Source organism: Porcisia hertigi, chromosome 10, assembly GCF_017918235.1.
Source record: "Porcisia hertigi strain C119 chromosome 10, whole genome shotgun sequence".
Lineage (NCBI taxonomy): Eukaryota > Euglenozoa > Kinetoplastea > Trypanosomatida > Trypanosomatidae > Porcisia > Porcisia hertigi.
In genome coordinates, this window is record NC_090569.1 from 145,593 (window position 1) to 163,774 (window position 18,182).

General features: G+C 57.6%; 4 protein-coding genes across 4 annotated transcripts; all 4 read right to left on the reverse strand.

Annotated features, from left to right (window-relative positions):
* Positions 1–765: 765 nt before the first annotated feature.
* On the reverse strand, positions 766–3,021 carry JKF63_07625 (uncharacterized protein; the record flags this gene model as incomplete). The annotated part of the gene is made up of 1 exon (XM_067903557.1): positions 766–3,021. One exon carries the CDS (start codon positions 3,019–3,021, stop codon positions 766–768), a length of 2,256 nt encoding a protein of 751 aa, XP_067759038.1.
* Positions 3,022–5,076: 2,055 nt separating this feature from the next.
* JKF63_07626 (uncharacterized protein) lies at positions 5,077–6,795 on the reverse strand (the record flags this gene model as incomplete). Its single annotated transcript, XM_067903558.1, has 1 exon — positions 5,077–6,795. The coding sequence occupies one exon, from the start codon at positions 6,793–6,795 to the stop codon at positions 5,077–5,079; it is 1,719 nt and encodes a 572-aa protein (XP_067759039.1).
* Positions 6,796–7,942: 1,147 nt separating this feature from the next.
* Positions 7,943–8,686, reverse strand: JKF63_07627 (uncharacterized protein; the record flags this gene model as incomplete). The annotated part of the gene is made up of 1 exon (XM_067903559.1): positions 7,943–8,686. The coding sequence occupies one exon, from the start codon at positions 8,684–8,686 to the stop codon at positions 7,943–7,945; it is 744 nt and encodes a 247-aa protein (XP_067759040.1).
* An 825-nt stretch (positions 8,687–9,511) lies between these two features.
* JKF63_07628 (uncharacterized protein) lies at positions 9,512–11,005 on the reverse strand (the record flags this gene model as incomplete). Its single annotated transcript, XM_067903560.1, has 1 exon — positions 9,512–11,005. The coding sequence occupies one exon, from the start codon at positions 11,003–11,005 to the stop codon at positions 9,512–9,514; it is 1,494 nt and encodes a 497-aa protein (XP_067759041.1).
* Between the last annotated feature and the right edge of the window lie 7,177 nt (positions 11,006–18,182).

Sequence of the window (18,182 nt, forward strand, 5' to 3'; positions counted from 1 at the left end):
TGCGCGTTTGTGTGTCTGTCAGGTGAGTTGGTGTTCGACCTCTGCCGACACAGAGCGGCAGGTTTTGATGTCGAATAAAAAAAAAAGCACGCACACATTACACGTCCACCAGACAGACGGACACACACACACACACACATTACACACACACACAGACGTACGCTTCTTATGCCATACACGTCACTACTTCTTGACTTCATCCCGTCCTTTCTTGTGGAAGCACCGCCCTTTTTTTCTCTCTCTGTCTCTATGTGTGTGTGTGTGTGTGTGGGAGGGGGCGAAGAGCGTGGCGTGCACAAACCACATCTGCGAATGTTACCAGAACAATGTATGCACAGAAGATCGAGTGAGCGAGGTGTATACATGGAAGGGGGAGGGGTGGGGGGAGTGGAAAGGGAGCGAGACCGAGGGTTCACGACAGCTCCAAAGTCTACTTCACACGCACGTATCGATATCAAGTGCTTTCTTGAATGATAGTCTATTCAAAAACAACGCAAACATATACAGAGAAGAGAAACGGAACAGCAAAAAAAAAAGAGGAAGGTGAAAACATGAGAGAGAATACTGCACGGTATCCCCCCCTCCCCCTCTTCCCTCCTAACGCAAACACAGTCGCAGTTCTGTTGGTGGTGGGGATATACCGTGTGGCCACACATAGGGGGATAAAGACTCGAAGATGTCGGATATATATGTATATATGTGTGTAATATACATATATACATCTTCCCCCCTCCCCCGTCCTCTCTTTCTCTCTCTCTCTGCTGCTCACCGGTGCAAGGGGTTGCGGCTGCTTTCTTCACTAGTCACGTCGAGGGTGCTGATGAACTTTGGCTCGCTGGTCGCAGCCGGCGCCACGACGGTGGCAAGACGCCGGCGCTTCGAGGTCAAAATAACGACCACCACCACCAGAATCGCTGCCACCACTGCACACACTACGGCGATGCCGACGATGCACCCGGTGTCGCACTTGCGCGTATTTGTTCTCAGCGCGATTTCCAAGTAATCCAGCAGATCTTTCCAGTCGATTTGATCGAGGCAGCTTTTAATTTGGAAGTTGTAATACATCTCTTCCGGGACGAAGAAGGTGATGCCGTAGTTCACAATAGGCAACCCAATCACCGGGATCTCGGTGAGGTTGGTGATGCCGACGCGTGGGACGCAGCCTGGGACAAGGTCTCCATCCTCACTACTGTCAGAGCTACTGGCGGGGGTGTCCTGCGCGCAACGCAACAGCTGCTTTGTGACTATATCGTAAATCACCCACCGCGCCTCCTGCTGCTGCGCTTCCGTGAGTATATGGAGGGGGTACTGGTCGCTGAGAAAGATTTGATCATACACGTGATCTGGCTGGTATGCCTCGCGCACTGTAGCCAATATCGCCGCAGTGAAGTCCACAGTCATGAGCAACGAAGGAGTCGTCTGGTTCTCGACGAAGCCCGTCCGGTCCCAGAGCGTGCCAAAGGCGCTCGGCATCAGCAGTTTTACCAGCGTCAAGTTGGGCTGTCCATTCACCGTAAACTTGTACGCATTCGACGTGTAGATGTGTTCGTACTTCAGGACAGCGCGGGCGTTGTCGGCGATGGCGCGCTCGATGCTCAGCATCTTGCTTTGCCTGCACATTGGCAGTACGTTCCAGTCCCCAAAGACAAACTGGTTCGTGCGGTTGTAGTACCCCCCCAACATGTGGAGCGACCTCATGAACGTCGTACTGGTGATCGTTGCCTTCGCCGCGTCCGAGAAAAAGCGGTTTGACAGATGCACAGGAAATGTCGTGTCCCAGGTCATGTCGTTCAATGCCACCGAGGCGGGATCAATCGCTACGTTCGGGAAGGCGATGTCGCATCCAAGCATGAGTTCGAGGTCCATGCTACCAAGCATCAGGGGCATGGCGGAGGCGCTGTCTTCGAATTTCACTGGGAAAGGGGTGCGGGCGATGGTGTTACTGATGGTGGTGTTCGCGACAACGACGGCTCGCACAGTGCCCGTAGTGCTGATCGTCACGTACACCGAGTCACGATTCAGAGGATAGATGCGGGTAATGCCGCAGAAGGTTGGGTTCGTGGGAGAGTCGACGTTATCGAGGACTGGGTTACACTCCTGTTTTTCCGTGCCAGCGATGAGTGTGTACGTGATCGAGGTGCCCGAGGCGGTGATGCTGTAGACTGCGCTAGTGGAGGCTGCGACCAAATCTCGTGTTTCCCCGGTCAGGGTATCACTGTAATGTGAGAGTTTAACGTCCACAAATCGAACACCATCCAAAGTCGCGCCAATGAAGGCACCGTTGAGAGCGAACCAGTAGAGTTTCGAGTTCAGCGTAATAAAGATGCCTTGAGCCGTCACCACGAATCCCTTGAAGCGCGTCGACTTGGATAAGCCGATGTAGTCCTGACTCCCTGTGAGGACGATTACACTGCAGGCCGATCCCGTCACAACACCACCGGCGGGTATGGAACATTGGTATACAGCGTTAGAGGAGGTGAGAAGGTAAAGGTCATCGTTACGGATGCTCACGTCGAAGAGGTTGACGCCACTTCCAACTGGAGTCATGGACACGACGTTGTTCGTCACCCAGTAAAGATAGCCGTCGTGTTGCACGTAGTAGACGGTGCCGGTCGTCGAGCTGCCGCTGGAGCTGGGTGGTAGCGTCGCGCAGCCGTACAGCCCCTTCAGCTGGACAGACTCAATCGGTCCACTGTTCACATTGTGTTTACCTTTGCCAAACCAGAAGCCCAGGTAGGTGGTGAAGCGATTGAGGGTGAAGAAATAGGAGGCACCACCAATGAGAAGCATCGTGCCTGAGGGGTCGGTTGGGTCAACATTGGCGCAGATCGGGAAGGGGTTCATGATGCGGCTCGTGCCCACTGGGCCCTCTACATCATCCACACCCTCAGGTCCACCAGCCACCGTGATGCCTCCATGATCGAACGCACGTGCCACGGTGGCGGAAAGGGCAGAGACGGTAATGATTACACACAGCAGTCCCACTGCCGCAACAGACACTCGACGGGCGCAGAGTTGCATATCGTGGACCTCTTTGCTCGTGTCTATAAAGGTGTCCCTCTCACTCACTCCCCTGTGCGTGCGTGTGTGTGTGTGTGTTGTGTGTGTGTGGGTCTACGTCGAGAGTAGAGGAAAAAAATCTAAAATACTAGTGGAACAGGCAGAGAGAGAAAACAAAGGTAGGGGGTGGGGGTGCACGGTATTGGTGCTCCTCCAAAGGTGTATAAAGTTATATAATATAGTATATCTAATATTTGTTTCTTCCTTCAGCTTTTTTTTTCTTCTTTACCCGCCCTGCGAAGTTGCAGAGCTGTGTCGAGCAGGCCGGTGTCTGATGACAAGACGGAGGAAGAGGGATCGGGGGCAGGGAGGGGAAGAGGACTAGACACATGTGCTTGTGTTGGTGAGAAGGTTTGTGTGTGTGTGTGTGTTTGGGGGAGAGGGGAGAGGGGAGGGGAGGGGCAAGGGTCTGAGTACTGTTGTTGTGGTTGAGGTCAGACAGAGGAGCATTGGGCTGGATGGGATCCCTTCTCGTCTGAGAAACGTTGTCTCACTAACTTTTTTTTTTCCGGCTCTCTTCCTCGTGCATCCCTACCCGCACTACGATAGCGAGAGACGGGGGAGGGGACACACTGCTGTCGTTATGCCTTATCCGTCTTTTTTTTTTCCTCATCCGCTGTATCACATAGTCCTGCACCACACCCAAGCATGGGGAGGGGGAAGGAGAACGATGGGGTAGAAGGAAGCCAGAGTAAAAAAAAAGAGATACGAGGGAGCACAGACTCCTTCCCTCCCTCCAGCACAACGGGAACACAAACACAATCACAGTGACCGACACCCAAAAATACATACGCCTACAGACCCCCTGCCCCCTCCCTCTCTCCACCCTCCAGGGAAGGGGGCAGGGGTGGTGATGGTGATGATGATGGATATGGCCGCCATGAGAGAAAAAAACGAAAATAATCACACGTGACAGCGAAGCGGGGAAAAATACAAGAACAACGTCATGGATACTGCCGTACCCCCCCCTCCTCCTCCTCGCCCTCCTTCACCAAGACGCACAGAAGTGTGTGTCTCAAGGTGGGAGGGGGAGAGAGGAGGAGGGGGGGGGGTACTGCACCTAAAAAAAAACCCAAATCAATATATCTAAAAAAAGGAGGAGGGGGTGGGGTGGGGCATTCGAGACGCACCACGTGCGCATCGAAAAACAACAACAAAAAAAAGCGAAAACAATATACACAAAACCACATAACCGACGGATAACACACAAACCAAAGACTCCACTCCCCCACTTTTTTTTTTTGTTCTTGCAGGTTTTTTTTTTTAAATATTGAAGGCTCTAAAATCTCTCGTCGTACTCTTCTTCACGGCATCTTGCTCTCATCATCCTCGTTCTTCTAAAAAACAGAAATTCTCCACCTCTCACTCCACACACATAAAAAAAAAGACAATGTAAACAACCACATGTAGCTATAGACATCACTTTATGTATGTATACACAGAGCGTGAGTGCCACGGACGGATACAAGAAAAAAAAATAGAGAGCGAGTGAGTGAGCGAAAGCGCTGTATGATGGCGCTCCTCCCCCTCCCTCCTCCCCCCTTCCCCGCCGACACACACACACACACAGAGTATGTAATACAGAAAAAAGAAATATCTAAGGCAACCGCCCATTCCCCCCTCTCCCTTTTCCCCGACACACGCAGATCATGTTGGTCTTTACTTTCTCCCACAAATCAGTGCACCAGCGCACACACACACACACACACACACAAAGCATGCACGCCTCTCAACACCTCTCCCTGTATCACGTTGTTGTTTTTTTTTTGTGTGGATTGGTGCTCTCCACGTTTTCTAATCCAAAGGGAGGATTATATATTTATGGGTGCGCGTGCGTGTCACGGGGAGGGAAGGAGGGTGGGTGGGCACATCTCACCATCCACCTCTTTTGCACCTCCCCCCCAGCCACCCAGAAGAGAGAAAAATAACAATGAAAATAGAGAGGCACCACAAAGTATGTATGCGTGGGGGCGGGGAGGGAGGGGAGGGGGGGGGGGGGGGGGCGGGCTGTTTCCATCAAATGACGGGCACCATCACAAACGCCCTGAAGATGTTCAGCGGGCTCGCGATCATGAGTGCAAGGAGTACGATGCCAGCTGCTCCCAACACTACCGCGGTCGCAACGGCACCTTTGCAGACGTCGTCGCACCGCGATTCGGTCGGGTCCGCGGGGCACTTGGGCGCCGTAATGATCTTACATGTATCTCTACAGTCGATGAAGCAGAAGGAGCCAAGCATCATGCCTTCGCTCCTCAGGAGATTGAGATAGCTTCTCGTGTGAGACCACGGGGAGTTTTTCAAGCGATTGTGTGCCTCCCTCTGGCCCATGTTTTTGGGGGCCCAGAAGGGCAAAATCACGATCGTGCGGTCGTTGCTGTACAAGGTGGTGATCTTACTGCACCAGGTCGAAACATTCACGGAGCCCTTCACGTACGTGGAGACGTCTCCCGGGGACTCCACGAACTCGTTCACGTAGTCATTGGTGCCGAAAGCCTTTTCAGCGTCCATGCGGATCCGGCTGTAGACCTGTGTCATACGGCAGCGGTCAGTAGGGAAGGCGTCTGCGGGGAAGGCTGCAATACTTTCATGTCGGCCCTCCGTGGGGGATTCGCTGCTGCTGCTGCTGCTGCTGCTCTCCTCTGGTTGGATCGGTGTCTTTGAGACAATCAGGAGTCGGGTGTCGGTTAGGATGTACCAGCTGTCCTTGGAACGCTCAAAGAAAAGTCGTACCGCGCCGCCAATGATGTTGAGGTTCAACTCAATCACCAGCTCCGGCTTCAGCGCCGGCGAGGTCTGTTGCGATGCCTTCGCGTCGAGGCTGAGGATTTTGTGACCTTGGAAGTTTACATACAACAGTTTTGTGCCATCACTGCTCGTTGAGAGCATGCGACCAAAGTCGGCAGTGCGTGGCTCACTGACTTTCCAAGAGGCCGTGTTGGGCTGTCTGTAGTGCCAGCAGTAGATTTGCAGGTATGAGTTCACGATGAACGTGCGACTGAGTTCAGGGAAAACAGTGATCGCACCTGGAGTGAAGTCGGACTCGTTGGGGAAGGTCACTTGACCTACCGGACTAGTCAGGTCGGGATAATACAACACTTGATTTTTACCGGTATTGGAGATGAAGATGGACGATTGCTTGTCAGCGGGGATGGCAAGCGAAGTGGGGTAACGCAGGTTCGTCGGACCCACAATCGTCGTCGTACGCCCCGTGGTGGGGTGGATGAGGCGAAGGGCGTTGTTCACAGTATCGGCCACGTAGTAGCCTTCCTTGGTGTGCACAACGGGGTTGACGCGCGTGTTACCCTTGGGGACGCCCCCAAAGCGAGCCTCTGTGGCAGAACCATCCTTGCAGCCCTTTTCTACGAGGCTGCCAGCAATCGTCGACAGTCGACCATCCCTGGAGATGGCGCGAATAGCGGAGCCGCTGCCGCCCATGTCCGAGAAGACTACACTCCCCTCGACCAAGGCGCCGCCGTAGCCGACGGTGCCGTAGGTGCCCACCCCACTAGGCCCATCCACGGAGTCGACGTTGGCCAGGTTGTTCACGAAAATGCTGTAGTAATAATTCGTGCCATCGAATGTTCCATCGTCGGTTTGTGCGGCGGCAGGGGTCGAGGAGGGTGAGATCAAAACACCCAAAACAAAAAGAGCGGCGGCGAGGAGCAGGCCAAGGGGCGGTGGCCGTGCCCGAAGCACCGGTGATCGTTCTGTCGTGACAGCCATGCGCTGCAACATCCCCTCGACTGGAGTGTGTGTGTGTGGTGTGAGAAGCAGACCAGGAGGAGAACTAGGAGGGGAAACGAGGAGGAGAAGGGGGGGAGGTAAAGTGGGTGGAGTACTGACGAGAGCAGGGGGCTCACAGGCTTGGTGTGTGCCAGTGACTAGGTGTGTGTATCCCCGTTTCTTCACCCCCAAAATAACAAAAAAGCGAACAAAGAGAATCACACACACACACAGACACAGACACACATACGCACCGAGGCGGACGGTAGTGAGGGGCTAAGGGCAGCACAACGAGGGAAGGGAGAGGGTGGTGTGTCGCAGCGGCCACTGTGCACTGTGGTATGTCGTTTGTGGTTTGTATGTACCGATCACAAAAAATAGGGGTGGTGGTGACGGTAAAGCAGCCACGCACGCACACTCTCGTATATATGGAAGCGAGAGGGAGAGCGTGTGTGTGTGTGTGTATGTGCGCGCCCTCCCCCTATCTCTGATATGTCCTCCCTTGATAATCGCGCTTCAAAGAGAGAGAGAAGTGCACCACGTTTCCAGACCGGTGGGTGATGGCGGAAGTGGCTAAGGGCAGTGATTAAAGTGATGCCGAGAGAGAGAGAGCTATCCCCAACACGCCGTAGTACAAAAAAAAGGGGGAGCAAGGTAGAGGGGGGAGGGGGGTGAGGTGAGGTAGAAGATATGGAATAAAAAAAGAATACACGAGCTCGTAGGGTAGCGTCCATCACACATGCTTCAAGTAACGCAGGTTACCCCCCTCCCTCCCCTTCCCCTTCCCCATCACATGCTTTTCTTCCGTGAGAGAGCGGGCGGGCATGCGTGTACCCGAACCACCCATTACATATGCATGTATATACTTGTATATATATATTTTTCTTGTTTCTTCACAAACGCATTTTTTAAAAACCTTCTCCCAGTCTCAGTGTTCGGGTGGACGTGGCGGTGGCTGTGGCTGTGGTGGTGGTCGTCGTTGTTGTTCTCATGGCCCTCGCCCACAGTAGACGGCTGGAGACACACCGAGGAGTACACACATCTCTCTTCTTCCCCCCCCTCCCTCCCCCCCACCCCCGACGTTCACCTATGCGAATACACATCTTTTCGACGACCGGTGTAGAAAAAAAAAAATCTCTCTTTCTCTCTCTCGAGGACTTCACGGCTTTGCAGCGCGGACCACCGGCTGTCCATGCTTATCGAGATGCGCGAACGGACATGTCACACCTCTGTGACAGCCTTCCGGTGTGCGATAGAAGTGGCACAACCCTCCGCCGCCCATGCTTCCAGCGTTGCTTGCGGTGATGCCGTTGCTGCTGCTGCTGCTGCTGTGTGAGTGGTAGACGGTGTTATCCACGTGCTGGGCGTTACGGCGCAGCTGTGCTATGCGGTAGTCATTCAGTTTCTCAGCCAGGTTTGGGTCGTCGGGGGACGGCAGCGGCGAGGCGCCAAGGGCTGAGGACAACGACGACGATGGTGCGGTGGACACAGGCCCAGACAACACTGAGGGAAGAGCGGACAGAGTGTTTCCTCCGCTACTGCTGTCGCTGTTGCTGCCAATGATAGCGCCGCCGTGTGGCTTCTTGTTCTCGAAGGAGGTGAGTTGCTGCACATCCGTCTCCTCCCTGTCCACACCGTAGTAGCCATCACATACCTTGTAGAAGTCCATGAGCGCTTGGTGCGCAATAAAAGGAGACGGGCGGAGGGAGTGATCGTGTGGCTGGACCGCCTCGTAGAGGGCTTCGGGGGAGAGCGCCGTGTACGGCTTCGGCTCGGCGGCGCGCACGAGACACAACATTGCAGGAGCGGCATTTTCGATCACATAGTTCACGCGACCGGCTTTGCGGCGACGCGCCGCCGTGGCTGGTGCCTCTGCCGGCTCCTTGTACGCCGCCGTAGACATAATGAAACCCCCCGCCTCCAAAAAAAAAGGGATATATAAAGGAAACACAAAAAAAATGGCAAAAGAAGAGGGGTGGGGTGGATGAGTCCCCCCCCCTTACTCCACAACACGTTGCGTGTGTGCGTATACTTGCGTCTTTTTTTTTGTCTCCCTCTCTCTCTCTCTTTTTCTCAGACCAAGTGGACTTTGAGAGTGTAGAAGCTGACACAGAGAAGTGCGTACAGGGCAACCAGTAAAAGGGGCAAGGGAAGGAGGGAGGAGGCGCAAGGAATGTGAATGGGTTTGTGTGTGTGTGTGTGTGTGTGGACTTGGCAAGTAGGAAAGCATTCCCCCTTTCCTCCTTCGCTCGTGTTGGGGGGAGGGAGGGAAGGGGAGGGGAAGGAGACGTATTGAGCGTTACAGCACACCTACAGAGAGAGAGAGAGAGACTCAGAGGCATGCTTGATGAGGAGATCAAAAAAAAAATGGAGGGCAAGACGGGGCGGGTAACCCCCCCCCCCTACCTGCCCGCCCCCCTCTCCTTTCCCCTTCACCATCACAGAAACATGCAATCGTGGTCGTCACCATGACGAGCTTTCCTCCTGTCTCTGCAACTCCTTTACGTGCGCGCATCTGTTGTCCTACACATACACACACTCTGTGACTCTCTCCCTTTTTCTTTTCCAGCAGCGCAGGACAAGTGAGGTCAACACAGCACTCCCTCCCCCCCTCTCTCTCTGGATTCCCAATGTGTCCCGGGGGAGGGGAGAAGGGCGAGGGCGGGGGCGAGGCGGAGAGGGGAGAGGGGGAGGGAGCGAGGCGATCTTTTCTTGAAAATGGCCACCATTACTCCTCCTCTTGCGGAAGAAATTTGAACTTGTCGATAGCCCATTCCCGATACATCGCCATTTCACACGCCGGGAGGGCGAGATAGTCATCAACCATGTCGTAGCTGATGGTCGACGCGATCTTCTCCACATCAACAACGTGCCCCTCCCGTCCCTCATAGCAGTCGGTGATGTCGAACCCAGGTGCGCTACTCCCTCCTCCTCCTCCTCCCCCCTCCTCCTCCTCACCACCACCACCACCACCGCCGCACTGGGGGTTGTTGCGGCATTGGCTTAGGAAAATCACGTAGCCCAACAACTCAGCCGTGGCCCAGGGAGGTCGGCTCGTTTCCTTTGCCGGCGTATGTTTGCCTTCGGCGTGACCCTCATCATCATCTCCAGAGAGCTCACGCGCGGTCCCCCCAAGCCTGAGCTCCCGTAGCGACGGAGTTTGATGTTGAGAATGCTGCACGGTCGTGGAGTCCGTGCCTCGCGTGTCGCTCGGGAGAACCTCGAGCAGCTCATCGCCTACAAAACACACCGTTCGGTAATGATGTCCCGGGAAGAGTTGCACCAATCCCGTATCCGGAGAGGGCAGCATCAGCACGCAACCCTCGCGCATGGCTGACTGCTTGCGCTTTTCCTGCAGGAGGGTCCACAGCTCATGACGGACCTCCTTCATTTGGTTTGTGATCGCTCTGCGCTGGTGCGACAGCTCCGAAAAGAAATCCTTTTCACAGACACCACCCTCCCCTACGCTGGAGGATGCAGAAGCGGCGGCGTCGCCCTCACCAACCGCATCAGGATCCCCGACATTGGAAACCGCGGTCTCTGAGATACGCAGTCTCTTGTGTTGCTGCCGCGCTCGCGTGCGTCGGGTAAACCACAATTTTATCGTTCGAAGTAGGTCTGCACGGGTTGCAGTTAGCGTTGAGGCGCGCAGCTGAAGCTCTCGCCGACGCTGACGACGCAGGCGGCGCAGCCGCAGTGCGCCCGTGCAATCGAGCAACAGCACTGGCCTGTCACCGTAAAAGTTTGACGGGTGAGACGCGGCAACCGCAGGACCAGCGCCACAGCCGTCTTTTGCGATTGCCTTCGTGGCGCGCGGAAGGAATAGATCACGAGGATTGAGAAAAGGATGCTCAGCAGGAACGACCATGCGCTGGTGGTTGAGCATCACTGCGAAGTCACCGCGGCTATTGGAGTGGGATTTTGCGATTGCCCCAGAGATATGTGGCGCTGGCGATGCGAAGGGTGGCGTTGGCTGGGAGAAGAGAAGCGACGAGAGACCGGGCGAACCATCGACTGAGTTTTCCTCGCTTCGAGTGTGCACCGCGGTGATTTTGTCTCGCATATTCGCTACGCGCAGCGGCTGCCTCTGCGGCTCATCGGAGGGGAGGGTTGCGGCAAGAGGCGGAGCGGCGGCTGGCGCGAGAAGTGTGTCGTGGGCATCATGAGAGTTGGGGACTAGCGCACTACCCTGTCGCGAAGGCTTTTGATTGGACGGCTGCATAGATGAGGTAGTGTTCGTGTTTGTGGAGCTGTGCTGCGACGGAGGTGATTCAGAGGTCAACCAAGAAGAAAGCGCATTGCTTCGCATGACGATATGTAAATATACACATGTACGTGTTGATCTGTATTCTCTTTTTTTGTTTTGAGGTGGTGGTGGTGGTGGTGGTGGTAGTAGTGATGACTGGACGTCGTAGGGAAGTGAGATGGCAACTGATCTTTAGATGCAGACGGTCAGGGGAACGACCAAACAACTCTAGTCGCTTTTATGTTCCCCCCTCATCCCCACCCCCCACCTCTTAGAGGGGGGCGTGCTCATGTAGGGGAGGGGAGGGGGGAACATAAAAGTAGGCACACCCGCCAAGAGGGCAACAGCAGCTGAAGGGTGTCCCCTCTTACCCCTGTTGCTCGCCTTTCTTTTTGCTTTTGGAGGAGAGGAGGAGGAGGGGGGGGGGCCATGCATGCATGTGTGTATGTGTAGAGGGGGGGGGTACAACACTAGTGCTTGTGTATAGGTTTGCACGCAGACTAGCGCAAAGAGGGAATTCCATAAATCGAACACGGGACGTACATCTAAAAAAAAAAGTCTGGGGTGGGTGGGTGGGTGCGTGCGTGTCTCGAGTAGGGGAGGGGGGGGGAGGGCCGAAGCACTGGAGGGGGAAAACAGTACACGTGCCAAACACACACACACACACACACACAGAGCGATGCGCACGTCCCCCTCCTCCACACAAAAAAAAGAGGGAGTGGCAGAGTCTACAAGCGAAATCATTGAGCCACAACATCAGAGGGCGTCCAGGAAATACGCAAGGCATGACCCTCATCGTGTGTAAGTGGTGGTGGTGGAGATTGGAATGCTACACCCCCTCCCCCTCCCCCCTCCCCCCTCCCCCAATTCACTTCACTGGGGAGAGGAGGGGCTTGCCTCTCTGTTCTCCACGTTGACCTCGGGTCTCTCACTGCAGCCTTGCCGCTGCACGGGCTTACAGGGAAAGCACGAGGCGGTGTGCGGCGGTACGGTTGTCGTCCTGCCTGGCGTTTGTGCCAGCGTTGACGACACCGACGCCGACGCCGCCGCCGATGTGGAGTGACGCTTTTGCATCAATGCCAGCAGTTCTGGCGGGAGAGAGGTGCGTTGGTGGGGTGCGTGCGTGACACACGAGGGTGCATGCGCGGTCGCGGAGCCTTGTGGTCCCGTCCTCTGCGGTGGTGAGGCGATGAACGTTGCGAGGGGTGGTGGGACTGCGGTGGTGGTGTTGGTGGGGGTGCTGGTGGGGGTAGTGGTGGACACCATCGGCTGGGCGAGCACGGTGGGGAAGGCGGGATTGGTGAACAAGCGTAGCTCGTCAGCCAGAGTCGGTTGAAGCGTCGAGGGCGAAGTCCACGCCTGAGCTGCTTGTGGCTGCAACATGAGCGATGCTGAGGCGTGAGAGCCGTCGGCGGTGGTGGTGGTGGTGGTGGTACTATTGAAGCTCTCTCTGCTCCTCGCCACGCTGCGGTTGCTGTTCGCGCGACGCTGGCGGCCGCTGTTGAGGGGGGACGGAGAGGGTGCACCGAAGCGACCCTCCAGTGGAGTTGCGATGGAGGAAGATGGTGAGTGCAGCAGGGAGAAGGACAAGGCACGGTTCGCTCGGCGGTGGCCGCCAATACCCCCAAGACTGCCGCCCCCAGCGCTGCCACTACGGAGGCTGGGGCTCCGACAAAATGTTCCACGCACGTGCTGGGGCCGCTGTTCCGCGGGGTTTTCCATCGAGGCGGTGGTGTGAGACCAGGCGTTGTATCCGTCTCCTCTCGCCCTGCCTTGCCGACGTGGGGCCATATTGAATTCGGTGGACGAAAGCGAAGGCCGCCCACTCGGCGTGCGAGGAGCAAACGGAGAGGGTGGCGGTGAAGACGACATCGGCAGTCCCCCCCACGACTGCTGGGGCGAGACAGCCCGCGGGTCAGACGGCAGGGATACCGAACGACGGCTGCACCACCCCGCCTCTCTGCTACCGCCACTGCGACGCCGCGCATTCTCCGGCGAGAAAGCGTAGGCCGGCGGAGGTGTGCGGCGCTGCCACTCCTGTCTTGGATGGGAGAGGGCAACCACTACTGGGGAAGAGTACGCCGTTGGCCAGCGCTCGGCGCTGTCTCTGTTGCCGTGGGCTCTAGCGACCGAGGCGATCGCACTCCCGAACGTCAGGCGCTGCGGCGCCAGTGCCAAGACCTCGCTGAGGCGACTCCCACTGCTGTGGGCGCTGGCGGATGGGGAGTGAATGACCATCGACGAGTGTGACCGCTGCCGGTCACCCTGGTACCGCTTCTGCGGTGCCCACGAGCGTCGCCGTGCCACCGCGTAACCGTAGACACCACTACCGAGGGCGCGCACGCGTCGTTCCTCGTCGTCGTCGTTGTTGTCGGGGACGCCACCACCACTTCCCGGAGAGCCCGCGGCTGCCGCGAGGAAAAACTCGAGCGAACCGGTCGAGTGCCGTGAGGGAGATGCTGGCAGCGAGGAAGGCTGCGGCTGCGGCGGCTGTTGGGAAGAGGGCGCCTGGTTGCATGCATCGGACGCGATTCCCGCCGCCGCGGTCGAGCACCCTCGTTTGTGCGTAAGGCGTGTCATGCGAGTCAAATGCTGGACGTCCATCTCCGGCGCACACGACAGCCGGTTCGCACCACTGTACCCACTAAAACGCGCAGCATCGTCACCGTCCGTTCCACTTTGCCTCACTGTGGAGAGACCCCTTCTCCAATCAGGTCGCACCCGGAGAAAGGAGCCGGAGCCCCGAAGCGGCGATGGATGCACCGGTGAAGCAGCAACCGGGGAGGCGTCTGCGACCGCTGTCCTCGAGGGAGTCCTGATCGAAGCTGCAGATGCCTGCGTCACTGCAAGGAATGTATAGGCGGTAGAGAGACGTGTTGGTGTCATGCTGCTGCTGTTGCTGCGGTGCCGAGGCTCGTGATCTCTAACGGGGCTGTTGCTAAAGCCGACGCTGTCGAGCTTCTGCTTGTGTTGGTCGCAGGGAGTTCCGAAACAGGCCGACGCAGCGGCCCCCGCTGTGGGCGAGTGATTCCTCGGGCTCTGATCGGTGGCCCCCATCACCGGCTTGTATTCGACATCGTCCCGGCCTTCTTCGGTGACTCGCAGATTCTGTCGCCATTTGGTCCACGTTGCGGGGGCGTCGTGCAGATTGCGATCAGGGCCGGTGCACCGACTGCTGGGGTTGATATCTTCCTCCTCGCGCGAGCACGGCACCGCTGTGGACCACGTGGAGGCCTGCAAGAGTGACTGCAAGCGTGTCTGCGCCGGGGTGGAGAAGATGGAAAGTATAGAGGACCCCGTGGAGGATTTAACTGGGGTGGTGGTGAGAGGAATAGCCGTGGAGGCGTGTAGGCGCCGTTCATCTGCCGAAAGAGTGAGACGGCTAGCGACTCGGTGCGGGGTGGAGGCGCAGAGCTCCATGGTGGCTACGCTGGCAGCGGGTCTGTCAGGATCGTGGCGTGTCGATAACGGCGAGAGTGGCGGTGCTGGCGAGTTGCTGTCGAAGGACATCTCGTCTTCCAGGACCCACACGCGGCGCATGGCCGTTCGAGTGTGCGAGGGCGGGCTGGACGACACCGATGCGGCGCCTCGGCACAGGAGGAGGTCGTCGTCGTTGTCTTCACCACTGTCGCTAGAATGGGATAGTGAGTCAGGCCGAGGGTAGCTGAGATGGCGTGTGTGGCGGCCTTGGGGACTTATATGCGCTCTGCCTTCGCACTGCGTCTTCTGCGCCGCTTCAGCATCGGTGGCGACCACTGTTGAACCGTCGCCCCCCCTGTGACTGGACGAGGAGGAGAGGCAGAGCATCTCGGAGAGGTAGACCATCGGCGACGTCGTGGTGGTTGGCGCTGGGGTTTCGGCTAGGCCGCGGGCTTTGTCGTCGTCGTCGTCGTGGTTCTCAAACGCCGTGCCCATGTCGAAGCCGCCGATTTTCGTGTGGGTACGAGCGTGTCGCGGTTCGAGTGGCGAGGACGAGGACATGGATGCGGCGCGAGGCCAGGGCGGCGCTCGAGAGTCGCGGCCGCACACGCAGTCAGCGTCACTTCTGCCTCTTGTACTTACTAAAGCTGCCCGGTGCGACATCTCGTCCTGCGGATCTGCAACGCCTGGGCTGCTGCTGTGGCGCCTGCTGCGGCTCGTGTCGCCGGTGCCAACACTTATGCCAGGGCTGGTGCGCCGCACAATTGGCGTATCTTCGTCGACCTCGCCTGGTTCTTCAAGCACAGCGCCCTGCTGATCTTGCGAGTTGTTCCCGTTACAGTCGAGGTTATCGCCGGTACGGCACCCAGAGGCCACCGTTTGTCCAGTTGCACTCGCTGAAAGACAGGTGCTGTTGCGAGACGCAGGCTTCCATGCACTGTGGCCAGTGGCGCCTGCTGCCGCTGCGGCCGTGACGGCCTCGGCGTACTTTTCATTCACTGCAGGGCTGTGTGAGCAACTCGCACTGCTTCGAGCATAGACAAGCACGGTGCCTTTTTGAGTGGTGTTGTCTAGACACAGCGTACCCTCTGCACCGCCGGTCTCTTCACTGTGTACACGGCGTGGGATGCAATCGGTGAGGGCTTCAATGAGCAGCGAGGTGGGATGCGGGACACCCGCTGGGGTCGGAGAGGACAACCCCGCCAAGGACTCTGCCGCCATAGGGGTTTTGACGTTGACTATGCCAGTGGCGGCGAGGGAAGGCCAGGGGCGCACGGAGGCACTGCGCACATCGCGATCGACACACATGGACAGGGATGACTGCGTCTGTGCCGTCTGCGTGCTCACCGAGGTCCCGGACGGCGCTGCAGACCGCAAGGCAGTGTCGGAGAAGGTTGGTGTGGGAGATGATGCGCCCACAGTGCGCTGCCACGCAGAAGTTGTGTGGAGACGGTGAGCATCCTCTTCCACCGCAGCGGCTGGAGACGGCGACAGCTGCGGCTGATCACCGGGGCATTGCTGTGCGACGTTCGGTTGTGGCGGCGGCGGCGGCCGCCGCCGCCTCTGCGTTATTTGGTCTCTTCGCCACCGCGATGGTGCGTCGTGCGGCTGCGGTGACGGAGAGATGTCGCCGCGGCTTCGCGTTTGTGCGCTGGCGAGACATGAGTTCTGCGTAGAGACGACTGAGTCTGCACGGGTTTCATACACGAGATCTTCACGGAGTCCACTGAGGAGGTACGACATTGCTGCCGTAGCGGGTTGCCGCCCTCCTGGTGCTCCCCTCCCACTCTCCAGCCGATGGGTCTCTCGAGACTCTGGGGAGAAGCGCACATCTTCCGCCGTCTGCTCCCGCATGTGTGGCCGTCCGTAGACCCCGCCCTGAGAGTCATCGGCGTCGTCGTTGCCCCGTACATCGCCACTGCCGTCAACCCTATGGAGAGGTAGATGACGCGAAAGAGGGCGGCAGGGCGGCTGCACGTCTGCCATGACACCTTCACCTGAGCGAGGAGGAGAGTCGTCGCACACAAGGTCGTAGGTGCGCTCCGTGTTGCCCTGCAGTCTGGTCACCTCCACCGTCACCGTGGGCCCTTCTCCAGTACCCGAAGCGCGAATGGGGCTGAAAGGGGGAGAGCCAATTGACGCGTTGTCGCACGGCACCGAGGTGGTCGTTGATGGGGGGACGGAGGCAAGTGAGGACGAGGAGGACGACGACAGGGCCCAGGTCAACGGCTGCGAGTCAGTTTCTCCTGTCGACCGGATGGGAAAGGCCGGGGGGTCACTGTCCGTGTTTGAAGGTGTTTCACCGTCTTGGCCAGAGAAAGGGAGAAGCTGGGTGCTGCCGCTGCGGCCAACGCGGTATTGCATGTCCCGCGGGCCTTGCCGTGTTGATCGCTCGTGGCGATGGCGATCTGCAGTCCCTACAGGGCTTGACGGCTCCGCCGCTGACACCCGCGGCGTGGCCCCCACGTGTGCCATGGCGGCAGCCGCCGACTCAGGGACGGGATGTTCCACCACAGAAAGCCTTCCTCCCGAGGCACCGGCAGGATGTGCAATTGACTGGCCAGCAGACGTCGCGACGCGGTCCACGCGACGCCGGAGACGGTCCAGTTCCCTGTTCTGGGAGGCGTACACGGCTGCTGCTGCCGGTGAGGGTGGTGTACGCGCCGTCATCCAGCCAGCAGTAGTGGAAGGGGAGTACCCATGTAACGGCTTGGCATGTGGCAATGTGTAGGCCAGAAGCGGCACCGGGCGTGATGCGTGTAGGCGAGTCACCTTTTCACGCTGTCGTCGATGTAAGGTGACGAAGAGAGCGGTGTAGTCGAGTGGGGAGCTGCCAGCGTGCGGGGCCGGTAGAAACGTGCGTGTTTGGCCGGTGCACACCGTCTCCACTCCTCGAGGCGGCCCTTTGGACTCGGTGTCCTCTTCTCCCAGAGACGAAGCTGCTACGCGCTCGTAGCGGGGACGTACCACACACAAATACGACCCGAGCGAATTCACCGTCTGTGTGGGTGTACCCCATGTGTGTGTGAAGACATTGGGAGGTAGATAGTCGAGTGGGTTCATCAAGAGAGAGGGAGAGAGAGGAAGAGGGGGAGAAAGAAAGAGAGAGAAAGAAAAGCAGCACACACACACAACCTCACGTCAAGATCGCGACCCGATGTGCAGGACTTGAGGGGAAGAGGAGGGAGGGGGAAGGGGGGAAACCAAATCAGATGCGGAAAGTTAAGGGGAAACAAAGGCGGTAGCAACAAAAAAAAACAAAACGATTCTGGAGAGGTACACAGAGGTGGAGGAGGAGGAGGAGGTGGAGGAGGAGGGGAGGGCAGGGGCAGGGGGATGGGAGGAGAGAATAAACACAGCAAACGAGTAAATGAAAAAAAAGTATAGGGGGTATATGAGAAGAGCAGCGCAGTAATTTGATGTCACACCACCTGCGTCTCTATGCTGCCGCCGATGCTGTAATGTTATGGGTTGTGTCTGTGCGTGTGTGTGGCGCCCCTCTCTTCCCCTCCCACGCGGGCCTCTCCCTTTCTCACCCCCCACCCTTTCTTTTTCTTCTCAGTTTTACTTTTGTGTGAGGGGGCGAATTCTAGGAAAAAAAATATCCACGAAATGGAAAGTGTGCGTGGGGGAGGGAGGGGGGAGAGAGAAAAAAAACGATGACAACAACAAGAGGCTTCCCTTCCCCGCTCTCCCCCCCCACACAAAAAACAACACGTCTTCGCGTTTTTTT